This window comes from Tinamus guttatus, unplaced genomic scaffold (genome assembly GCF_059628265.1).
Source record: "Tinamus guttatus ecotype Peru unplaced genomic scaffold, ASM5962826v1 Tinamus_guttatus_pri_ptg000364l, whole genome shotgun sequence".
Lineage (NCBI taxonomy): Eukaryota > Metazoa > Chordata > Aves > Tinamiformes > Tinamidae > Tinamus > Tinamus guttatus.
In genome coordinates, this window is record NW_028288898.1 from 516,511 (window position 1) to 535,646 (window position 19,136).

The 19,136-nt window shown below is 45.6% G+C and overlaps 1 protein-coding gene across 1 annotated transcript in view; it reads left to right on the forward strand.

The window, feature by feature from the left end:
* The first annotated feature begins 342 nt into the window (after positions 1-342).
* The window catches only part of SPSB4 (splA/ryanodine receptor domain and SOCS box containing 4), a 48,510-nt gene continuing 29,716 nt past the window's right edge, over positions 343-19,136 (forward strand). The window contains exon 1 of the mRNA XM_010218697.2: positions 343-1,488. Within this exon, the coding sequence (XP_010216999.1) occupies positions 795-1,488 (694 nt within the window). The 5' untranslated portion in view covers positions 343-794. The remainder of the gene's footprint in view (positions 1,489-19,136) is intronic.

Consider the following 19,136-nt stretch of genomic DNA (forward strand, 5'->3'; position numbering starts at 1 on the left):
ACTCTTCCTTTGTCCTGCAATGCCTCTTATTCCTTCTCCTTTTTTATCTTCTTCATAAAAAATACAAAGCTTAATGATTTTTTTTTTCTTTTAAGGACAGGGTATGTTAAAAATAAGCAATTACATTTTGCAGACCTCTGCTGTTGGCTGTGTTTGTTCTAATAACATTAGAAGGTGAAAGCAGAAGTTCTGGATTGCGAGGGTCCAGGCAAGAGAAGAGCTTAGAAAGAAAAAGATGACCTGACATAGTGAATAATTCTAAGAAACTGAAACTGAAGATTGAGCGGAAAAGTGGAGTTACAGCTGAACATTAAGTTTATCCCCATAGCACATGCCTTTTTTCAAGACTGTTTTGGACCTGGCTAGACAAAATGAATGGAAGGGCAAAAGGTGGTGAATGTCTCTATCCTATTATGAATAGGAGGAAATTACTGTCTGTAGGCTGAACACTGGTGAGCTCCAAGTATCCTGCTGGCAGTCTGGTTGATGCTGTAGGATACTGAACAAAAAGTGTCGAATTGCCTTTTTTGGGTGTTTAAAATAACTACTAGTGATCACAGTTCTTTAAAAATGTGTTATGGGTTTTCTACTGGTCTTCTTAATTTAACTGGAAACTTTCTGCTTTCTTTCAGGAGCATTTTTCCTTCGAAAACTTTGCTGCTACAAAGCTCCAAACAGGAGAAGTAAATCCAGTCAGCTTGTCGAGGCACTGGCTTGGTGTAAAAGTGCTTTCATGAGGTAACGTTGGGCCAAAGTCAACTTTTCCTTCTTCTTTGTAAACCTGCAGCCAAGCAATGGGCCAGAAAATCTCAGGGAGCATAAAGTCTGTGGATGTGAGGGAGCCCCCCTATAGACCTGTTAAACGAGAGCTGAGAGGCCCGGATTTTTGCAAACCTGCGCGCTTGGACATGTTGTTGGATATGCCCCCTGCCAAGCTGGAGGTCCAACATAAACACGCGTGGAACAATGAAGATCGGTCTTTAAATATATTTGTAAAGGAAGATGATAAACTAACTTTTCACAGACACCCAGTTGCCCAAAGCACAGACTGCATCCGGGGCAAGGTTGGCTACACGAGAGGCCTGCACGTGTGGCAGATCCACTGGCCCACGAGGCAGCGAGGAACCCACGCCGTGGTGGGTGTCTCCACGGCCGAAGCTCCTTTGCACTCGGTGGGATACACGTCGCTGGTTGGCAGCAACAGTGAATCGTGGGGCTGGGATCTGGGACGCAACAAACTTTACCACAACTGTAAAAACCAACCTGGGATTACGTATCCTGTCTTTTTGGAACCGGATGAGTCTTTTGTACTCCCAGACTCCTTACTGGTGGTTTTGGACATGGATGAAGGGACGCTTAGCTTCATGGTGGACGGACAGTATCTTGGAGTGGCCTTCAGGGGATTGAAAGGGAAAAAACTTTACCCCATAGTCAGTGCAGTTTGGGGGCACTGTGAAATTACAATGAGATACATCAACGGACTTGACCGTAAGTGCTACCCAGCTTTTTCCTTACACTGTCTTTCAGTTATTCTCGGATTGGGTTTTTTCTTTATCTTCCTGTTCTAAAGTACATGTGCTAGGAGGGAGTCAGTCCTACGTGGGTAATGGAGTTACTGTGCTCAACTAAGCTCTATGCAGTATGTCCCATCATGACAGTATGGGTTGTATCAAAATATATCCTGATCTGAGAACTTTCTGTTTTGGCAGAGTTGCTAGAAATCTGTATCCAAAGACAATGAACAGGCTGAAGTGGGGGAGAAAATCTTGATGAAGTTCCTAGATGTCTTTAACTACAAAACTCTTGTTTACTTGAGGATGTGTTTTAAATCTGTGGTTTTCAACCTTCTTTGATTTGTAGATGTTATAAACATTTCACACAGTAGTGAAGTCTAACATGGTTTTAATGTTAGCAGGCTTGAACCCAAGCCAGTGGACTTTTTTTTTTTTTTTTTTTTTTTTTTTCCCAGCTCCCTTTCCAGGACCTATAGAAGCAGCTCTGGATCCCTACAAATCTGGGATCTTGGGTTCCCAGGTTTTCTGTTCCTCAGACCAGCTTGGATCCAGTAGATCCGTCCTGCTGTACCAGAGAGTCAGGAATAGCTGAGCCCTGGCAATTCTGCATGAATCAAGTCTCGTTTGCACATGTGTTTCCAGAGCTGAGCGCTGCACGGTTTAGCAGAGAGATGATTCAGTAGCTCTGAGCAGTCCCACCGGGTCTGCTGCTTGCAGCAACACTGAACTAGTGATGGCATCACATGCAGGTCTGAACGCTTCATCTGTCTCCCAAAACGCACAGCTCCCAAAAAGTAAATAGGTTTGAGCAGAGAACTTGGCTTAATTTGGACCCTGTAGGCAGGGTGGGGAGCACGGTGTAAAGGTGGAAGAACAATGCAAGAGCCAGGTCTGTCTAGAAGGGGCACAGTTAACGGGTCTGTCTGGGCCTGATTTTTCCTCTTGCAAAGACCCTGGAGCACTTCCAGTTGTAACTGCCAGGGTGTCTTTATCTGATGGTTCTCATTATTCCAGCTGGGAGTTAATTGTCGGAATGGCTGGCACAATTAGGCTACCCAGAGGCCAGGGGGCTGAGAGATTAAGAAAGATGCAGCTGCGCCCTGGGGCCTCCCTCCTCTCCCACTGTGAATTACGGTGTAGGAGGCTGAACAAGGTGCTCAGAGGAATCCTCCTCCTGCTAAATACTCTGTCAGCTGAGCTGCTGAATGAACCAAATGTGTAAACACTTCGACCAAAGGAGCTGGCTGCACAAAATTTTTCTTCGTTTTCTTTATGAATGGAATTCAGTCTTGTAAAGAGAAAACCCAAGAGCAAGTGCACAGCACCTCTGCCTCTCAATTAGTAGTTCTTAAAAAAAAAAAAAAAAAAAAAAAAAAAAGCCCTTTTGCTATTTTTCTCAATTATAATGGAATGCTCATTTTTTTCACATCAAAGTTAATTCTGTGCTCATTAAGCATGCCTCTGACATACCAGCCAGTGTAAGACCATAATTGCGAATTTGACCTTGTTTAAGATTACCTCTTGATGAAAATCTGCAATTGGCTCTGGAGGGGAGGGGGATTTGATCCACGGGATCCTTACAAGGTCTCTACAGCCACAGGTTGGACGGCAGCCGCCCGAGCAGCTGAGGATCAGACCTGTGGGGCCGGACGTCTGCGCGGGCGCTGCGGAGAGGCTGGCGGGGCGGTCAGGCAGCTCCCACGGAGGGTGCCCAGGAGGAGCTGCTCTGGGAAACGAATAGTTCTGTGTGGAAGTGGCTTTCCCCATCCTGGGAGCGTGTCCCTGTCTCGGACGGGCTGTGCTGGGCTGCTCCCAGGAGCACCAGGAAGGTGGCAACAAAAGGGATGTGGGTGAGCTTGATGGAACATACATGATAAAAGGGGCTGCATGAAGAGACAAACTCTCAGCTATGGTCTGAGAGATGGCAAGAGAGAAAAATATTTTCCTTTTTTATTTTTTTTTTCCTTCAGTGTGTTTGAGAAAGATAGGGTCACTTTCCTCTGGGAAAGGTGGCCCAGCCGCTTCTCAGTACATATCCGCAGCAAAGAGAAAACCTGGGAACTAGAAGTCTGTGCAGGCCTCGCCCGGCAGGCTCGTGTGAGGAGGAGGTTTAACACCGGTTTGCTCTGATTTGTCTGTGTTTATATGTTCTAGAAGCAGAGCTGTGAAAAGTCCCAAATAGACTGATGTAGCTGGTTGTTATTGCAGGGTCTCCAGAGACTCGGTGAGGAATTCCACGTTTGCTGTCCAAACTGTTTGCGGTGTTAGATATAAGAAGGAAACTGGGAGCTGAGCAGTGCGACTAGTTTGGGCTTTGTTGTTCTTCCCCATCAAAGAAAGCTCTTGTAAAGGAAAGTGTGCTCACTGTAGAGATCTTTGATTTGACCTTTAGCAATGCACTGTACTTCTTACCCTGTTTTTCTTGGAAATATCAGAGGCAGCTTCCCTTTTTCTTGTCTGGCAAGAAATATGTGTTCATTTTGAATGGTGTGTTTTAACAACCAGAAAAATATGTCTGTGTTATACGTAATCACTTCCATAATTACTTAAGCAGGTATCAGATACTGTTTTCCTTTGCTCTGGCGTTCTCTGCTGCTCCCATGTTGCTAAGAACAGTCTCCTGTGTAACAAGCCTGGCTGGGCTGCAGGGAGCCTGTGGCCCTTTACCTGGGAACGGAGCGACTCTCTTGTTTAAACTGTTGTCAGAGCTCAGCTTTCCCACGTGGGCTGAACCATGTGTGTGTAGGATTATATTTAGGCAGCTGAAGTAACTACTTTGCTGTTAAAATAGTGAGGTGTTTCCTGTTGCAGGGGAAAAAAAGAAAAGATTTTGTAAAGTTTAGCTCATTTGAATTGCTCATGGATTCAAGCAATACGTATGGCTTTAAAAATTCTGCCTGAAAGTCTTCCAAAAATGTCACTGGCTACTCTGGGAAATAGCGAAGCCCTGTGTAAAAGTGTGTGTTAGAGATGATGGCTGATAAGTTAGGCCTCGTTCATTTGAGTGAAGTGGTGGGAAGAGGCCCTAAGTGCTGCAGTGGGGCATTTAGTCACTGAGTAAATGGGCTGTGGGGGCATCTTTTTGTCCTTCAATGTTCCTGGCAATGGCACAGTCAGATTCTGGAGTTTCAGAAGTGTTGAGTCCAGCTGTGTCTTATTTTGAACCACTATTGAAGAGAAACTAAGACACTGTACGTTATGGATAGTATGACCTGTAGGTATAGGATGTGGTAATGCAACTCAGAGCTGCCAAACTGGGGATTTAACGGCTTCCTGGCAGAGAAGCGCTGCAGAAAGGTTGTTCAGTCCTAACTGTAAAATACTATAGAAATAATTGAAACAAACGTTGTTCCTGTAACTGAGTGCTAGCAGGGTGATTTCTTGAGGAAGTTCTGATTTCTGTGAACTCTCTCATGTATGTAAGTCAGCAGCGGGCACTTGAAGAACCATCTGTAGATGTAGATGTGCGTCAGTGCTGGCCTCCCAGCGTGGCTCAAAGGCGCCGGGGATGTCTCAGTTTTTCCCCTCCTGTAGCCTGTGCCTTCTCAAGGTGCAGTGCAGGTTGCTGCAGCTGCTGCGCTCGAGTGGGAAACGTGCAGCTGCCTCCTGGACGCGGTCTCCGTGCGATGGCCACAGCTTCAGAGAAAGCAGCAGGCTGCCAAACTCTTGCCTCACTTCTTGATTGTTAAGAAAGCACAAGTCAGTGTTCCAGTGAGTTCTGAAATGGTGAGCGAGAGACAAAATTCAAGTTTTTTAAAATTACAACATATTGGGTAGATTGTAATAACAGAAGAATAAAGAATTGCAATCTCCACCCTTGATTTATACCTTTCTGCTTCTAAATCCTGAAGGCTTTCCTTGGAGACAGGAAAATTTGGCAAAGTTTGGGGCTAGTGCTGCCCAACCAACTGTTCTGCAGTCATAACTGATGTCCAGCTGAGCCATGTTCTACCCTTAAAAATTATTCTGTCTTTCTAAGTTCCAAGAAGAATAACTCATGTTTTGGTAGAAAATAGGCTGCAAAACTTTTTTTTTTTTTTTTTTTTTAAGAGAAACAATAGTAGCCTGATAACTTCCTTAGTCCCTTCAGGGTCTTTTCCATTCAAAATTTAGCCTTCTGGCCCAAAATTAATGTTTTGATAGATCCAAGAAATAAATTTGAGATGTTTGGGATGCTTCTTGCTTTTACCCTTGAATCTCATGCTTCTGAACACTTTAATTTCAAAATAGTGTCTTAACTATAGCAGACGTTCTTTCCTTCATGCAGCATTTATGGGTTTTTTGCTCCTTGAGTGCCAGAGCTGGGCAGTCTCTTAGGGTCCTTGCTCTGGTCCTTGTGCAGCCTTTGGGCAGGTCTTCAGGTGAGTCTCATGTGGAGCTTCGGGAGCGGGGAGCACAGGATTCCCCTCAGAAAAGATGGGTAATTAGCATTACATACTGTCTAGTAGTAATGCTACTTTATGGAAGGCAGTTGTGAGTACAAACTCACACTTTAGCCGGAAGATCTTTATTTTGCAGTATTCAGTACGTATCAACAAAGATCCCGTGGTCTCTATGAACCTGCCTCTCGACCTGCAGAAAGCTCCACCTGACGCAGACCTGCGCGTGTGGGTTGTCTTCAACATCTGTAACTACTTCCCTCCCCAAATGAAACAGCAGTAGTTGCAGCCTAATTGTACTTGCTTCAAATCCGTGTGCGGTGAGTGCATCGGAGGAGGGGAGCAGATCTCCAAACAAATTCTGGGGTCCTGTTTTTACTTGCGAAGAGCCTGTAATGTAGCTGCAGTGTAAACGTAAACTGGCCAGCAGCTGGAGAACAGGGATCCTGGCTGAGTGTTAAGGGTAGCACCTCTACTTCTATGGACACTGGGGAACAGGAATCCAGGTTTTGGGTTGTGGGCTTCACCTCCAGCTGCCCCCGGATCCGCCGGGGGAAATGCGGTCACCTTCGGCTCTCGCTGCCCAGCTGCCCAGCGTGCAGAGATGATGAATCTGCAGCCCCCCACAACTGGGCATTGCCAGGGCCGCCTCTGCTCCTCGAAGCCTGGTAGCTGAACAGAAATCTGAGGTAAAGCTGCAGAGCTGTTAACTGTCAGGAGAAACGTTTAATTTCTCACCATACGCTCTTTTCCCCCAAATGGTTTTCAATTAGATTTTTTTTTTTAAACAGACAATTTTTTGTTTGTCTAAACCTGTTTGTTTTATGATATTTAAATAATCCATTACCCTAGAGTTTGCAGTGGAAATAATGTACTTTGAAAATGCAGTACAACTCTGTCTTGCTAAATCTTAGTAAGAATTTTCCCTAAGGACATGCAATCAGAGGATGAAGTGTTAGTAATTAAGCAGCTAATGCTGTGAAAAAGCAATCTTTAGCTTTTGGGACAACTTAGCAGGAAGCAATGTTTTTTTGGTTCCTACTTTAGGAACCCCTCTCCACCCTTGCCTTATAAACACATTTCTTCTCCTCCACTCTTTGTTGGTGTTGTCTGAAGGAGTCTCAGCTTTTTCTCAGCAGCTTGAAGTCCCAGTGCTGGCACTACCATATCCTGCCCTGTTAACTGGCTCCTGCCTCCAGGCGCCTCCCGCCCCTTTCCTGGTGCTCCGGGCACTGCTGGCTTCCTCGCCCCAGGCTGCTGCTGCTCCCTGCTGTCCTGCAGCTTGTCCCCGTCCTCAGCTGAGTTTGTTCCTTCCTTCCTGTTAGTGCAATCTGCTGATAACTAATTCTCATCTGTCCGACTTATCCCTGACTGCAGGTAATGCACTGCTTGCCATAGATTATCCAGTGACGTATTCTCTGACGATAATGTTTTGTGCTTGTGCATGCTGTTGGGATGTCATTCACCCAGTATTGAAGGGAGTAGTTTCCAAAATCCCTCTTTCCTTTTGCAGGTAAGAGTTTGCATTTAACAGCATATTCACAGCCATATTTTAACTCTTCCCTGTAGGAGGGTCTTTTTGTGTGCTCTTTCAGAGACACCTTTTGTTTAATGGGTTGTGGCTAGCAGCATTGCCCCTTGGCTTGACCTGCCATTTCTTTTGGCTATTGCTTCCCTTTTCTTCTGTACTGTGAAGAAACTGTTCTTACCTGCCCGATAAAACCATCCATTCACGGATACACAGAAGAACTTGACTCTTACTTACATGTGACTTGTACTGTTTTACTGTTTCTTCATGGAATTTTTATAATTTTCAGGGTGGTGATTCTCTTGCAGTTTTTACTGTGAGGTATCTCCATGCAAATATTTCTTTTTTTTCCTGATGCCAATGTGCTGCTCAAATACATAGTTTAATTTAGTTTTTTGTCAAATGGGGAAGAGAAAGGTACGAAGTCTTTTCAGGTACATCTTTCCTTTACAGTTTTACTCGTGCGCAAATGTCCTTCTGCAGAAAACTCAGGTAGTTTAACCATAGTTGCTGTAATAGCTAAAAGGGAATCTACTGCCAAAGTTAAATCTGGAGAATTTCTAATTAATTTACATGTCCTAATGGAGATCGGAGGATCCTCACTTGCTTTTATTCCTCGTTTTGTGAGTAGAGGTGAGTTTGTGGGAGTGTGTCCTGATGCTCCACGGATTTGCTGTGGTTCCTTCAACAACAGAGCACATGCTCTACCAAGCAAGGTAGAGCCTGTGTTTTGGGGGTTTAGTTTTGTATTAGCTTCTTAATAGAACTTCTAATTTATAACCTACTGGTAACAGGACTGGACTAATGCTGTCTGCATGATTGCTGTGAATGTAGGGAATTCTACTAACTTAGTTTTTTACTTTGAAATGTTTTGGACTGGGACTAACAAGTCAGAATTTTCTTCAGACCTGCCAGCAAATCTGTATTCAACTTATGTTTAAGAAAACTTTCAACATAAATGTTGAACAGCAGACTTCAAGCTTTAGCACCAAGCCTGAAGGTTGAGGCAGAGGAAAAGGTTCATTGGAGATTACCGAGAGCACCGCAGTTGAGGTGCTCGTGTGAGAAGGGTTCTTTGAGGGTTTTAAACATTTATTTTAAATATTTGTTGACATCAAAATGCAGAAGGTAAAATGACGGTACCCCTTCTGAGAGGATTTCTGATAGTGGTTCATGACACAAATGTCATGAATTTGTCAGTCTCTTATGATGAATAAGAATATAAGACTATCTTCATGCCTTACGTTTCTGTTTTGAACTATGGAACTCTCACACCTAGCATATATCCACAAACTATTCCTAATTAAATAATTTTAGAAACTTTTTTTTTTTTTTTAGCATTGTTTTGTTTTTCATGTGTTAGCTTCTTTGCTTTGCTGGGTGATTTCTCTGGCAGCCCTGATGTTGGCTGGCATTAATAACATGCCTTGGTGCCTCGTGTAAGGTGTGCTGTTGCAGAGGTTTAGTGAGGAACTTTGCAAAGATTAGGAATGTTTCCAAGGCTTACGAATGAATGACTTTAGGGAATTTTTTAACTAATTTTAGTTGTAAAGCCAGCCTGAGCGCTGGGCAGACGGTGCGTTCCTGCGAACGAAGAGCTTTCCCCTGCCCGCCGGCTCCAGCGGGAGCGGTGTGTGAGCCAGCGGGAGCTGCGGTGCGGGGCAGCCGGGTCTCCAGAGCCGCTGGCCGCTGCGCGGGATGTGTGAGCCCAGGCCAGTGCTGTAACTAGTGTGTGCGGCTGGAGCCGGGCGGGAATTCCTGCCTGGTGTGTGCTTGCCATATGTGTAAACAACTTGCTGATTTTCGTGGTGCGACCTCCTGGCCTCTGCCTGTATAAACAACCGAAGGCCAAAGTGCAGGGAGATCAGAGGGGGAACTCGAGACATCCTGCCAGATCTGCAGGCCATTAAGGATACGTTGGGATTCAGTTACAACCGATCCCTTTGTACTGCCAAGTAATTTGTTTGTAACACATTTGGGAAGGATTCGTCTGGTTCATGGATATTTCAATGAGCTTTCTTATTTCATTTTACTCGAAGGAAACCCCTAATCGCCCGGATGTGATCCAGGCCCCTAGCTACTGAAAGGGGCAGCGGGCACATCCGCAGCTCCCACTCCGGAGCGGCCTGCGTCCCTTGGGGCTTCTGCTTCTTGTTTAATCATCTGCCCTGCTGATGCTCCCTGGGAAGGATCATCCAAAGAGATAAATATTTGGGAGACCTAGAAGTTGTGGCTCTTCTCCCCTTCTTCCTCTACAAATGTTGTTTGGAAATTTGGTGGCTTTAATGAAGATTTGCTCTGGAAAAGTCTTTTGTGAGACAGTAAAGGTGCTGGCGTTGCTGAGCCAGCAACACAGTCCCTGTGCGTGTGGGCTGCAGAAACCCTCTGCTGCTGCTGGCAAACTGTAAATGGTGTCTTCTAATGAGCTGGAGCTTATTCAGGGTCTTTGGTTTCTTTATCCAAAGGTGATTGGGATTTTTCCCCCACCTGACTTATTTGTGTCCTTGTACAGATGAAAACAGGAGAAAGAGGGCTTTCAAGTTTTGAGTTGTCTCTGAAGATGCTTTCCGTAGCCTTTGCACAGAACAGTAATAGCTTAATTTCGTGTTCAGAGATTTAAGTGTGTGTTCTGTCTGGTGTTGGACATGTCCATCTGCAGCTTTCTTAAGAAATGTCAGCTGTGCAAAGTGCTGTAATCCCAGGGGTTCAGGTAAGAGAGCGGCTTTCAGCGGTGTCCTCCTGCAGCCACACGTGCTGCTTTGTGCGTAGGAGTGTAAATACTACACTGGGGAGGCAGAGGAAGGGATGGGGCGTAGGAGGTGGAGAGTGTCCCAGGGGATAAGTGACCCGCACGTAACCAAAAAGCCTGGATGGAGGGAGGAGGAGAAGAAAGAGGCGGAGGGAGAAGTGGCAGCCACATGGAGAAGGAGTCCTTTGGAAGAGGAGACGGGAAGAGGCACTAGTGCTTCAAACGGAAGGAGAGGACTGGTATGGCAAGAGGATTTTTAAAAAATGCTGAGATTGTGAAGGAAGGAAATGAGCCCTAGTGTAGTAAGAGGGGAAGGAAGGAGAAGTGAGGAGCTCCTGCGAGAGTCCGCGTCCCTCCTCATCTCCGTGGGGAAGGAAGGAGGATGTGGAGCAGCCACGAGAGCCCGTGTCCCTCCTCGGGATAGGAAGGAGGCTGAGGAGCAGCCGCGAGAGCCCGTGTCCCTCCTCGGGATAGGAAGGAGGATGTGGAGCAGCCGCGAGAGCCCGTGTCCCTCCTCGGGATAGGAAGGAGGCTGAGGAGCAGCCGCGAGAGCCCGTGTCCCTCCTCGGGATAGGAAGGAGGCTGAGGAGCAGCCGCGAGAGCCCGTGTCCCTCCCCGCCTCCGCAGCCGCTCTGTGGGGCCAGGGCTGGCACTGGCACCGCGAGAAGGTCCCCGTGGCTCCATCCTGCCTGGAGCAGAGCCCTGGCCACAGGAACTGCTCCCTCCTAGAGTGAAAAGCTCCACATGCGCTTTCTATATAACAACCTGTATTCTCAAAAAGAATTTACTAACTTCCATTTATGTCTGATCACCACTAAAATTTTGAGGGGTATTATAATTTTATTAACCAAGACTAGGGGAGAAGCTTAAATGATCTGTGATGCAAACTCTTTGAGAACACAACATGTAACAGAGTGTATTTTAAATACTAGAGTTGTCATCTTTTATCATCACCTTCTGGGAATTAAACTGTTCCTAAACTGGGCTATTTGAGCAGTTCCCACACAAATGTAAATAATTTCCTAAAAATTGAGATATTTTCCCCCTAACTAGCTCATACTGAGCAACTTCCAAATTAAGATTTTTTTTTTAAATGACTTTACATCCATAGCGTGTGTGTATGTGCCCACTATAATCATAAAGTGTGTCTGAAAATAAGTTTGTCATTCAAGCAGAACTGAGATGAAAAGCAAAGCTGTAGTTTGGGCTTTGACCCAAGCAGGGTTGTGCCTTCAGCAGCTCTGGGGCTGTGCAGCAGCAGCTCTGTCGCTCTGTACTTCCAGGTCTCATCCAGACACTTTGTTTCTCCTGGACATACTGAGCCCAGTGTGGTCTTAAGATACTTGATTTTACAGCTGATGTGGTCAGGGGAGTGTGTGTGAGAGGCTGCACAGAAGCACTTTGGATGAAAGGGGTTGCAGCAGAAATAGAGCTGAACTATTTGCAAAAGTCTCCAAGTTGCCTGTTCTGGGGATGGGGGAAAATCCAGCCACCCCCCAGCTGCCTTTCTTGCAAAATGTTGCTGCTGCCATTAGAAGTTCCCTCTTGGGGAATACGGTGTTGTGGAAGTTGCCCATTATTTTGGTTTGCCGCTAATTTTGGAGCAGGAAGAACCACCCTCCTGTTTGGGGGGTCTCCGCAACCTGCACGAACAGGCTGTTTGAGTGCAGGCGGTGCCAGGAACCCCTGCCCGGGCTGCTGGCTGCAGCCACCACTCGCTTTCTGTTCCCCAAATCTCTTCTAATCATAGAAACTTACTCCAAGTATCAAAAATAAATTTCATTTTATATATGAAGCATGAGTGGGGATAAAATCTAAATGTCGCTTTTGACATAAATGTAATAAACCACTTAGTCCGCAGTGCTTCTCTGAATTGGCAAAATTTTGGTTTAACTGATAGTTATTTTCAAGGTGTCTGCTCTAATTTGTAAGGTGTTTTATTAAACCATAATAGTAAGTGTATTAGATAGGAAAGCAAAGCTTTTCTTATGTGAAGAATACATAAATGGTATTTTTTAATGAGGTAAAGCTGTCAATTTTCTTATCTGTACTCTGAAAAATGCCGTTTTTGGCAATACCAGGTTGCAGACTCCCTTGGGGTGCTCTGCATACCTGCACTTGCATAGGCCGCTCCCCCTCGGGGTTTCCTCCTTCCTTGGTGCAGATCCCCTGCTGCCTTGGGGCTCTCTGAGCGCCGTGGGGACGATGATGACGGCAGCCCGGGGAAGGCCGCTCGTGGGACTCCGCAGCGCGGTGCCTGCCTGCACCTTAGCGCCCTTCAGGCAGGAGGAGCTGCTCCTTCCGTCACCAGCTCGCCCGACGCGCGTCCTGGTCCTCAGTCATCCTCCCTCACGTGTTCAGCCTCCCATAGAAACGGGATGTGGCCCTTAAGCCTCTTATTTTTACCTGTCTTCTAGATCTCCTCCCTCCTCAGTTCTCTGCTGCCTTTGTAGTGGTGGATGTTTCTCAATGAAATAAGGCTCTCAAACTAGAGCACTGGTCTGCTCTGCGTAATACCTGAAAAAGGGAGCCTCCGTGTGCCTGAAGCAGGTGAAGGTGGGAATCGTGTGTTCAGGAGGCTGTTCCACAGGGGATAGCACGGTCGGTGGTGAGGAAAACCATATTCATTCCTCTAGCAATGTGAAAACGCACATTAACGTGTAGAGGCTGGTAAAGCAGCTTTCTCACGTGCGCTTGCTTCTTTCTGTTCCCCTGTGAACGATGCTGTCTCTGTTTGGGATTTGGGATAAGAATAGTGAGTGTCATTAGGTAGTTGTGCAGAGCTCAACACATCTAACTTTGAATTAATCTCCTAAAACTCTGCAAGAAATTAGAAAGTTTAAACAAGTTTTAAAGTACTCAGTTAACTTTGTGGGTTAAGAAGCAGCCAAGGAGAAACGGAGCTTTAGCTTGTCAAAAAATGGCCTGGGGGAGGGTGATGGCTAAGTGCCCTTTGGTAATCTCTACCTAGCCCAGAGAAATGGCTATTTTGTTTTCATTTCAGTCATTTTTAGTCACAAGATTTCTTTTTCTTTTTTCTTCCCCGCCCCGAGCACAGAGAGTAAATGGAGCCTTTTCATGTAAGAACTTGTTGGTTATTACGTGATACTGTAATAGCATGAAATATTCTGGTTTAAGAGGATGAGTTTTGTATTTTTTTCCCCTATCTTTGTCCATCTTTGGATAACGATTGCCACTTTAGCCACATCAGAGCTGGACAAATAGGGCTCAGCTGACCCAGCACAAAGCACAATCCATGCCTGGTATGGGATGTCCAAAATGAAGAAATAAATGTATGTGAATGTGTATGCATACATACACACATGGATATATAAATTCAGACTTATTCATGGAGATCCTCTCTTGAAATTCTCATATTTCAAAAATATTCCTGAATATTTTTGGTGCAGACGGTAGTCTCTAAAGATGTTACTGCTCTTTTTTTCTGCTAGGTAATTGTAGGAGGGAATTCAATGCCCTCTAGGCCACTTCTCCTGCTATTAGTCTCCTGGTGTTTCCTGCCTCGCAGGAAAAACTGCTAACACTAAATGATTTCTGGCGTTTAATTAGGTTGACAAGATGCATGTCCTGCAGTGCATAGGAGCATCTCTGGGTGTCCAGAGACTTGCTGCTCTGCAGTGTTTGCACGCAGGGGCTTCTATGCAATCTCTGCGAGTTTGAGTTCAGGCTCTTCACTGTTGCCCTACAGCTACAAAACTGGAACTTCCACCACTGGCAAGGAGACTTTGCAGCATTTTGACTGGGGTTTTTGTGCTTCGACTACAGAAACACTTGTGTTGCTCCCACTGAAGCCTTAGACAGGCTTCTCCAGTGCTTTTCAGTTCATCCCATGTTCTAGTTGAGAAAACAAGTTTATTTTCATCTAGTTAACATTATGTACAATAAATTTTGTTACAGAGGGAAGCTTATATGGCTTTTGCTTTTATGGAACCAGGCTGTAGAGATAGTGTTCAGACAAAAATGAAGTTAAAAATTTAAGAAGAATCTCTGCTTCTGTTATTAGAAACTGTAATAAGGTGTAGAATTATCAGACAAGTGGGTATGTATGCTGGTAATCTCAATGGTTTTGTGAAGGGGAGTTAATGTGATATCTTTTCAGTGTTCTCTGAAGGTGGTAGTGTGGGAGGGGATAAGGGTGATCTCCTAGGTTTTCAAAATACAGATATTTCGGAGAATCTGTCAAAAACTTCCCTTCTGTAGTGCCTCCGAGGCGGGAAACTTTTTTTTTTTTTTTTTTTTTTTTTTTTTTTAAAGAGGAACTTTATGAAGAATAGGATACAAAAGATAGAAAGAAGTGGTCAAATTTTAAACTAGGAGGAAATTACAATAGGATTCCCAAGGATCTCTGCTGGGATCTACTCTGCTCAATGCAATGAGCAAAAAAAGAATGTGAATTACGAAGTAATCCCTATTTCAGTCTGTGATCCTCAGTGGTCTGTTCCTGACCTCTCCATCCCGCTCTGTCCCTGGATCTACGGAGCTTTCTGCAGCCAGAGGCTGGTGCAGCAGCTCCCGCGTGTGCTGTGTGACAGCCACCTCCTTGCTTGGGACTGCCTGGCCTGTTCAGTCTGGAAAAGAAATAAGTGAGGGGAATGTTCAAGGAATTGCTATGCATTCATAAATGCCATGGAAATGTGACTGTGGGTGGTCTCGTGTCAAAACCTGACAGCAGAGGTGTTTCCGTGAAATATAGGGTGCCTGGTTTTTAAAAAAAAAAAAAAAAAAAAAAATCATGTAGTGAAAAAATGTGTGAATCACTGCAGCAAGATTTTTGTGGAAACCAGAAGTATTCAAAATGAATTAAATACATTCATAAAAGATCAAACTGCTAATGAATGTTGAACATGGCAATCCAGCACAGGAAACTTCTAAGCTGCTGACAGTCACAAGATGGGAGATGCCCAGAGAATCCCCAGTTTAGCTGTTGGGTTATCACAGCACGTAGAGTCCACACGTAGCACAGAGTACAGTGCGTGTGTCCTGAAGTTAGAATGCTGCTTGCTTGTTTGTTTTTTATCCCTTTCTATGATAGGGAGACTTCAGTGTCTTTTTAGTACTCTGGAAAAGTACTTTGACAGCAGATAGAAAAATAAATTAGCTGTATTATCTGCCTGTGAAAAATGAAGCTCTTTACAGTGCTTTCCTGTGCAATAAATGTGATTTATTTGTAGATTTACTAAAATTAAACTACCCCAAGGTAAGAGCAGTGTGAGTTTGTGGTTGTGTGTGTAAGGATCAACGATGGGGTAGAGAGCGTAACTTGTGTTTAGTGGAAGGCCAAGCCCTGCAGAGCCGCGCGCTGAAGCTGCGGGACGAGGTGCGGCAGACACTGCATGAGCCCCTGTGGGGTCCTGCAAGGCTCACGTGCAGGGCTTCAGCTCTCTATTAATGGAAATATAAGACTACTGATGTCAAAATTATTTGATATGCTGTTTTTTATGGGCTTTATGTCACCAGCTCAGTGTGTAAAGTAGTTCCAGCAAACTAAAAATGAAGTTTTTGTCAGCCGTGTTTTATACGGTAGAGCTTAACATGGAAGCAGCTAAAATGGGGTGTGACGGGTGAGTCTGAGGCGCCCCATGGCATGAAGAGCCCCTGGTGCTGCTTCCACCTCCATCCCTGGGCTCAGGGCGCCACGTGGGTCACGGGCATCCCTGGAGCTAAGAAATGGTTCCTCGTTAACAGCTGCTGGTCACAAGTGTGTCCTAGGCATAAATCCTTCCCTTCTGAGGGAAGGCAGCAGCTATTTTGTCTCCCTTTTATTTATAGAAAAGTAGATATAGCCCAGGCTGAGAAGAAAGGGAAAAATAAGAAGTTCCAATCTATGGTGAAGTACTCGGAGACCTGGGCTAAAAGTGTGGGTGTTAGTCGAGCTGGCAGCCAGCTCCGATATCAGTCCGGGAGGCAAATGTCTCATCCTGGCTAATTTTGCATCTGCCTGATTAAACATGACTTTATGAAAGTTATGTTGACAGGCTGGCACACGACAAATAATTCTGTGATGAGACAGTATCTAAAATACAGCACTTACAGTCTGAAAATATGTAAAATTTGACGTGATAATAGCTACTGAGACTGCTCATTTACAGCAGCAGTTTTCCCTCTCTGGCTTCCTTTGGCAATATGGGGATCAATAACGATGATGCGTTTATAGCCTGAACCTTTGGTTCCCGGCCCGAGCCTGCCCTGCCCCACTGCCTGCGTGGGCCCAAGCAGCGCGTGGCAGAGCGGCCACGCGAGCCCTCCCGGAGCGAGGGGGAAAACGGGATCCGGGGGGTCCTGAGGGGGGTCTGGTTGCTGCTGCGCGGGAAGGCAGGAAGCGAGGATCAGATACTGTGGGGCAGCTGGTGAAGCTGATACAACTTTGTATCTGTTACAAATCCTCACTTCCACCAAAACAACCCTCGCAAAAACATCACCAAAACAGCATCCCAAATAAACTGCCAGCAAGCACCACTGCTGCCCTATAAAAATGGGGATTGGAGGAAGGAAAAATGTTTGCTTTCCTCACTTCTCTCCTTTTAACCATGCAAAGTTTATCAAAAAGGAGAGAGAAATTTCAGGAAAATTAGTTATGGTGCCTTGGGTGATTGAACAGCCTCAGAACATCTTAGCTCTGGAGTGTCTGACGCGCATCGATGCAGTCAGTAAGTGCAGTCATTAAATGACTGCATCAATGCAGTCAGTACAGCCTGTCGCTTACCCGTTATGCCCTGGGCTGCAGCTCAGGACCCCGATCCGCCCAGCCTCAGCAGGGTCTTGCGGGGGGTGACCCCAGACCTGTCCCCAGGTGGCACCCCCCCATATACACCTTGTCCGTGGGTGTTTTCTTTTGGCAGCAACGCATGTCCCGCTAGCCCACGCTTTGGGTAGGTACACGGGCCTGGCCAGCGCCAGGAAGGCACTGGGGAGTGTTTGGAAGGTCGGCAGTTGATAGTATTTGGCCTTGCTCTGAAGCTGCATTACTCGTAACTGGCGTGTGAAAGCTTGGTGCATTTTTAGCACTTAATTGTGGGTGAGCGAATAAGTGAACCATTGGCATTTGGTGATAAATTTTTAAGCAAATAAAACTTTGGCTTTTAATTCATTGAGCAGGAAAACTCTGAGAAGCTTCTGAGCGGTGCTTCCAAACGCTACCAGCAGGGAGGTTTGTGTCTGGGCGCTGCCGTGAGCCGGGTCTGGCCCTGCCGCCGGCCCGGCCCTCGCTCGCCCTCCGGAATGGGTCTCACATCTGGAGAAGAGGATTTTTAAACGTGTTATCATTAACAAGAAGTTGTTTGGCCTTCACTACTGCCTTTCTAAAGCAGATAAGCGTTTTAAGGTGCTTTTGTGTGAGAATCTCCTCTGTGGGTTCCCTCTCTTCATTGCTGCGCACTTACAGGCTTTCAGCTTTTCAGGCATTCGTTTGTTGCATAAGCGGTTCCAAGCGTTCGACTTGCTATTTAGTTTCATTACAAGTATTCTTATACTAGAATGCTGCTGTGTTAGAAGTAAATACTCGGTTTCACTTCCTGCTGGACTTTACTTTGTTACAAAGAAACTTCTTGTGGAAAAGGTTTTTCTGCCTGTCCTGCTTTAGGTAGTTAGCCGCGCTAGAGCTTTAGCTAGGTCGTGTGTTTCAAGGAAGTTTATAAACCAAGGAGGAAAAAAAAGGTTTGGTGCTTTTTTTTTTTTTAGCCCAAAGACTTGCTTGGGATGTGGCCAAGCTAAGCGCCGTGGTCTCCTTGGGTCTGTGCTTTGCGTCTCGCTTTTCAGCCGCCCAAGGGGTCCCCTGGGTTTAGCTCTGCACCTCATTGCTCAGGGCCTGCCTGAAGGCCCCTTGTGCCAGGGTCAGACAGAGAGCAGTGGCCGGGTCCGTCTGGGCAGGAATTCAGTTTTATTTTTGCCTTTTTTTAAAGGAGCAATTTTGCTGCATATCCCTTGACCAAATTTCTGTGGATGAGTGATTATCTGTCCCTTATATCCCATGAGAGGGAACTTTGTAAAACATATGTGGGTGAATGTGCATGTTCCTATTACAGTTTAAGTGCATGCTTCTATTATAAGATTTAGAAAGTACATTTAAAGCAACTGGAAAACCAAAGATATTCTTTACAATTACTGAAACTTGCATTATTCTTAAATTAGTGCGCTCTCTCTCTTTTTTTTTTTTTTTTAATTAGAAGCATTTTTGTTCAGAAAACTTCATGTCTATTCTTGAATCACTTTTTTTTTCATAGCTGTATCTCTATCTCAGTAAATAGTCCTGAGCATTAGAACAGCTGCCTTCTGTATTTGCACGTTAGAGATCGTGTTGTCCTCTACAATGTAGCTGCTCAATTACCCACATCTCCCCGCAGGTCAGGTATAGCCAAATGCTACTTCATTGATAGCCTGGGCATCTTTATTACTGTTTAGGAGTTGTGTTCATGGGGAAAGGGATGAGGAAGAGCTATTTCAGTCAGCAAGCCCAGGCTGCAGAAGGTCCACTGGCTAGAGAAAAAGTAGAAGCTGGCGATAAGATGCAGGCTTTAAACAGTGAGGGTAATTTGTTGTGCATTCGAACACATTATCTAGAGATATGCAATAAATTGACTTACATGCACTTTTTAATTTGAGTTCAGCTGCCTTGCTAAAAAATATACTGCATGTGTGGGATCTGTTGGAATTGCAGGTGAAACGTGTGGCTGTGCTGTGGAGAGCTCAGCGTTCACGATCCTGCCGTGTGAACGTGGGGAATGGAGATGGATCCAGCCTCAGCAGAAACTAGCGTTGGTTTAGTTTGTTCCCTCATGGCGCGTGGCCGTCCCGCTCCTGTTTCTCAACAGCAGCACAGCCGGGTGCTTCTGCAGGGGGTTCAGTCGCTCACGCAGCTTTGCAGCAGGGCAGCCTGTGGCTGCGTGAAGCAGGTGCTGGTTTTGATGAGCAGCGTAACGCGGGCATTGCCATCTCCGTTTTAGAGCTGG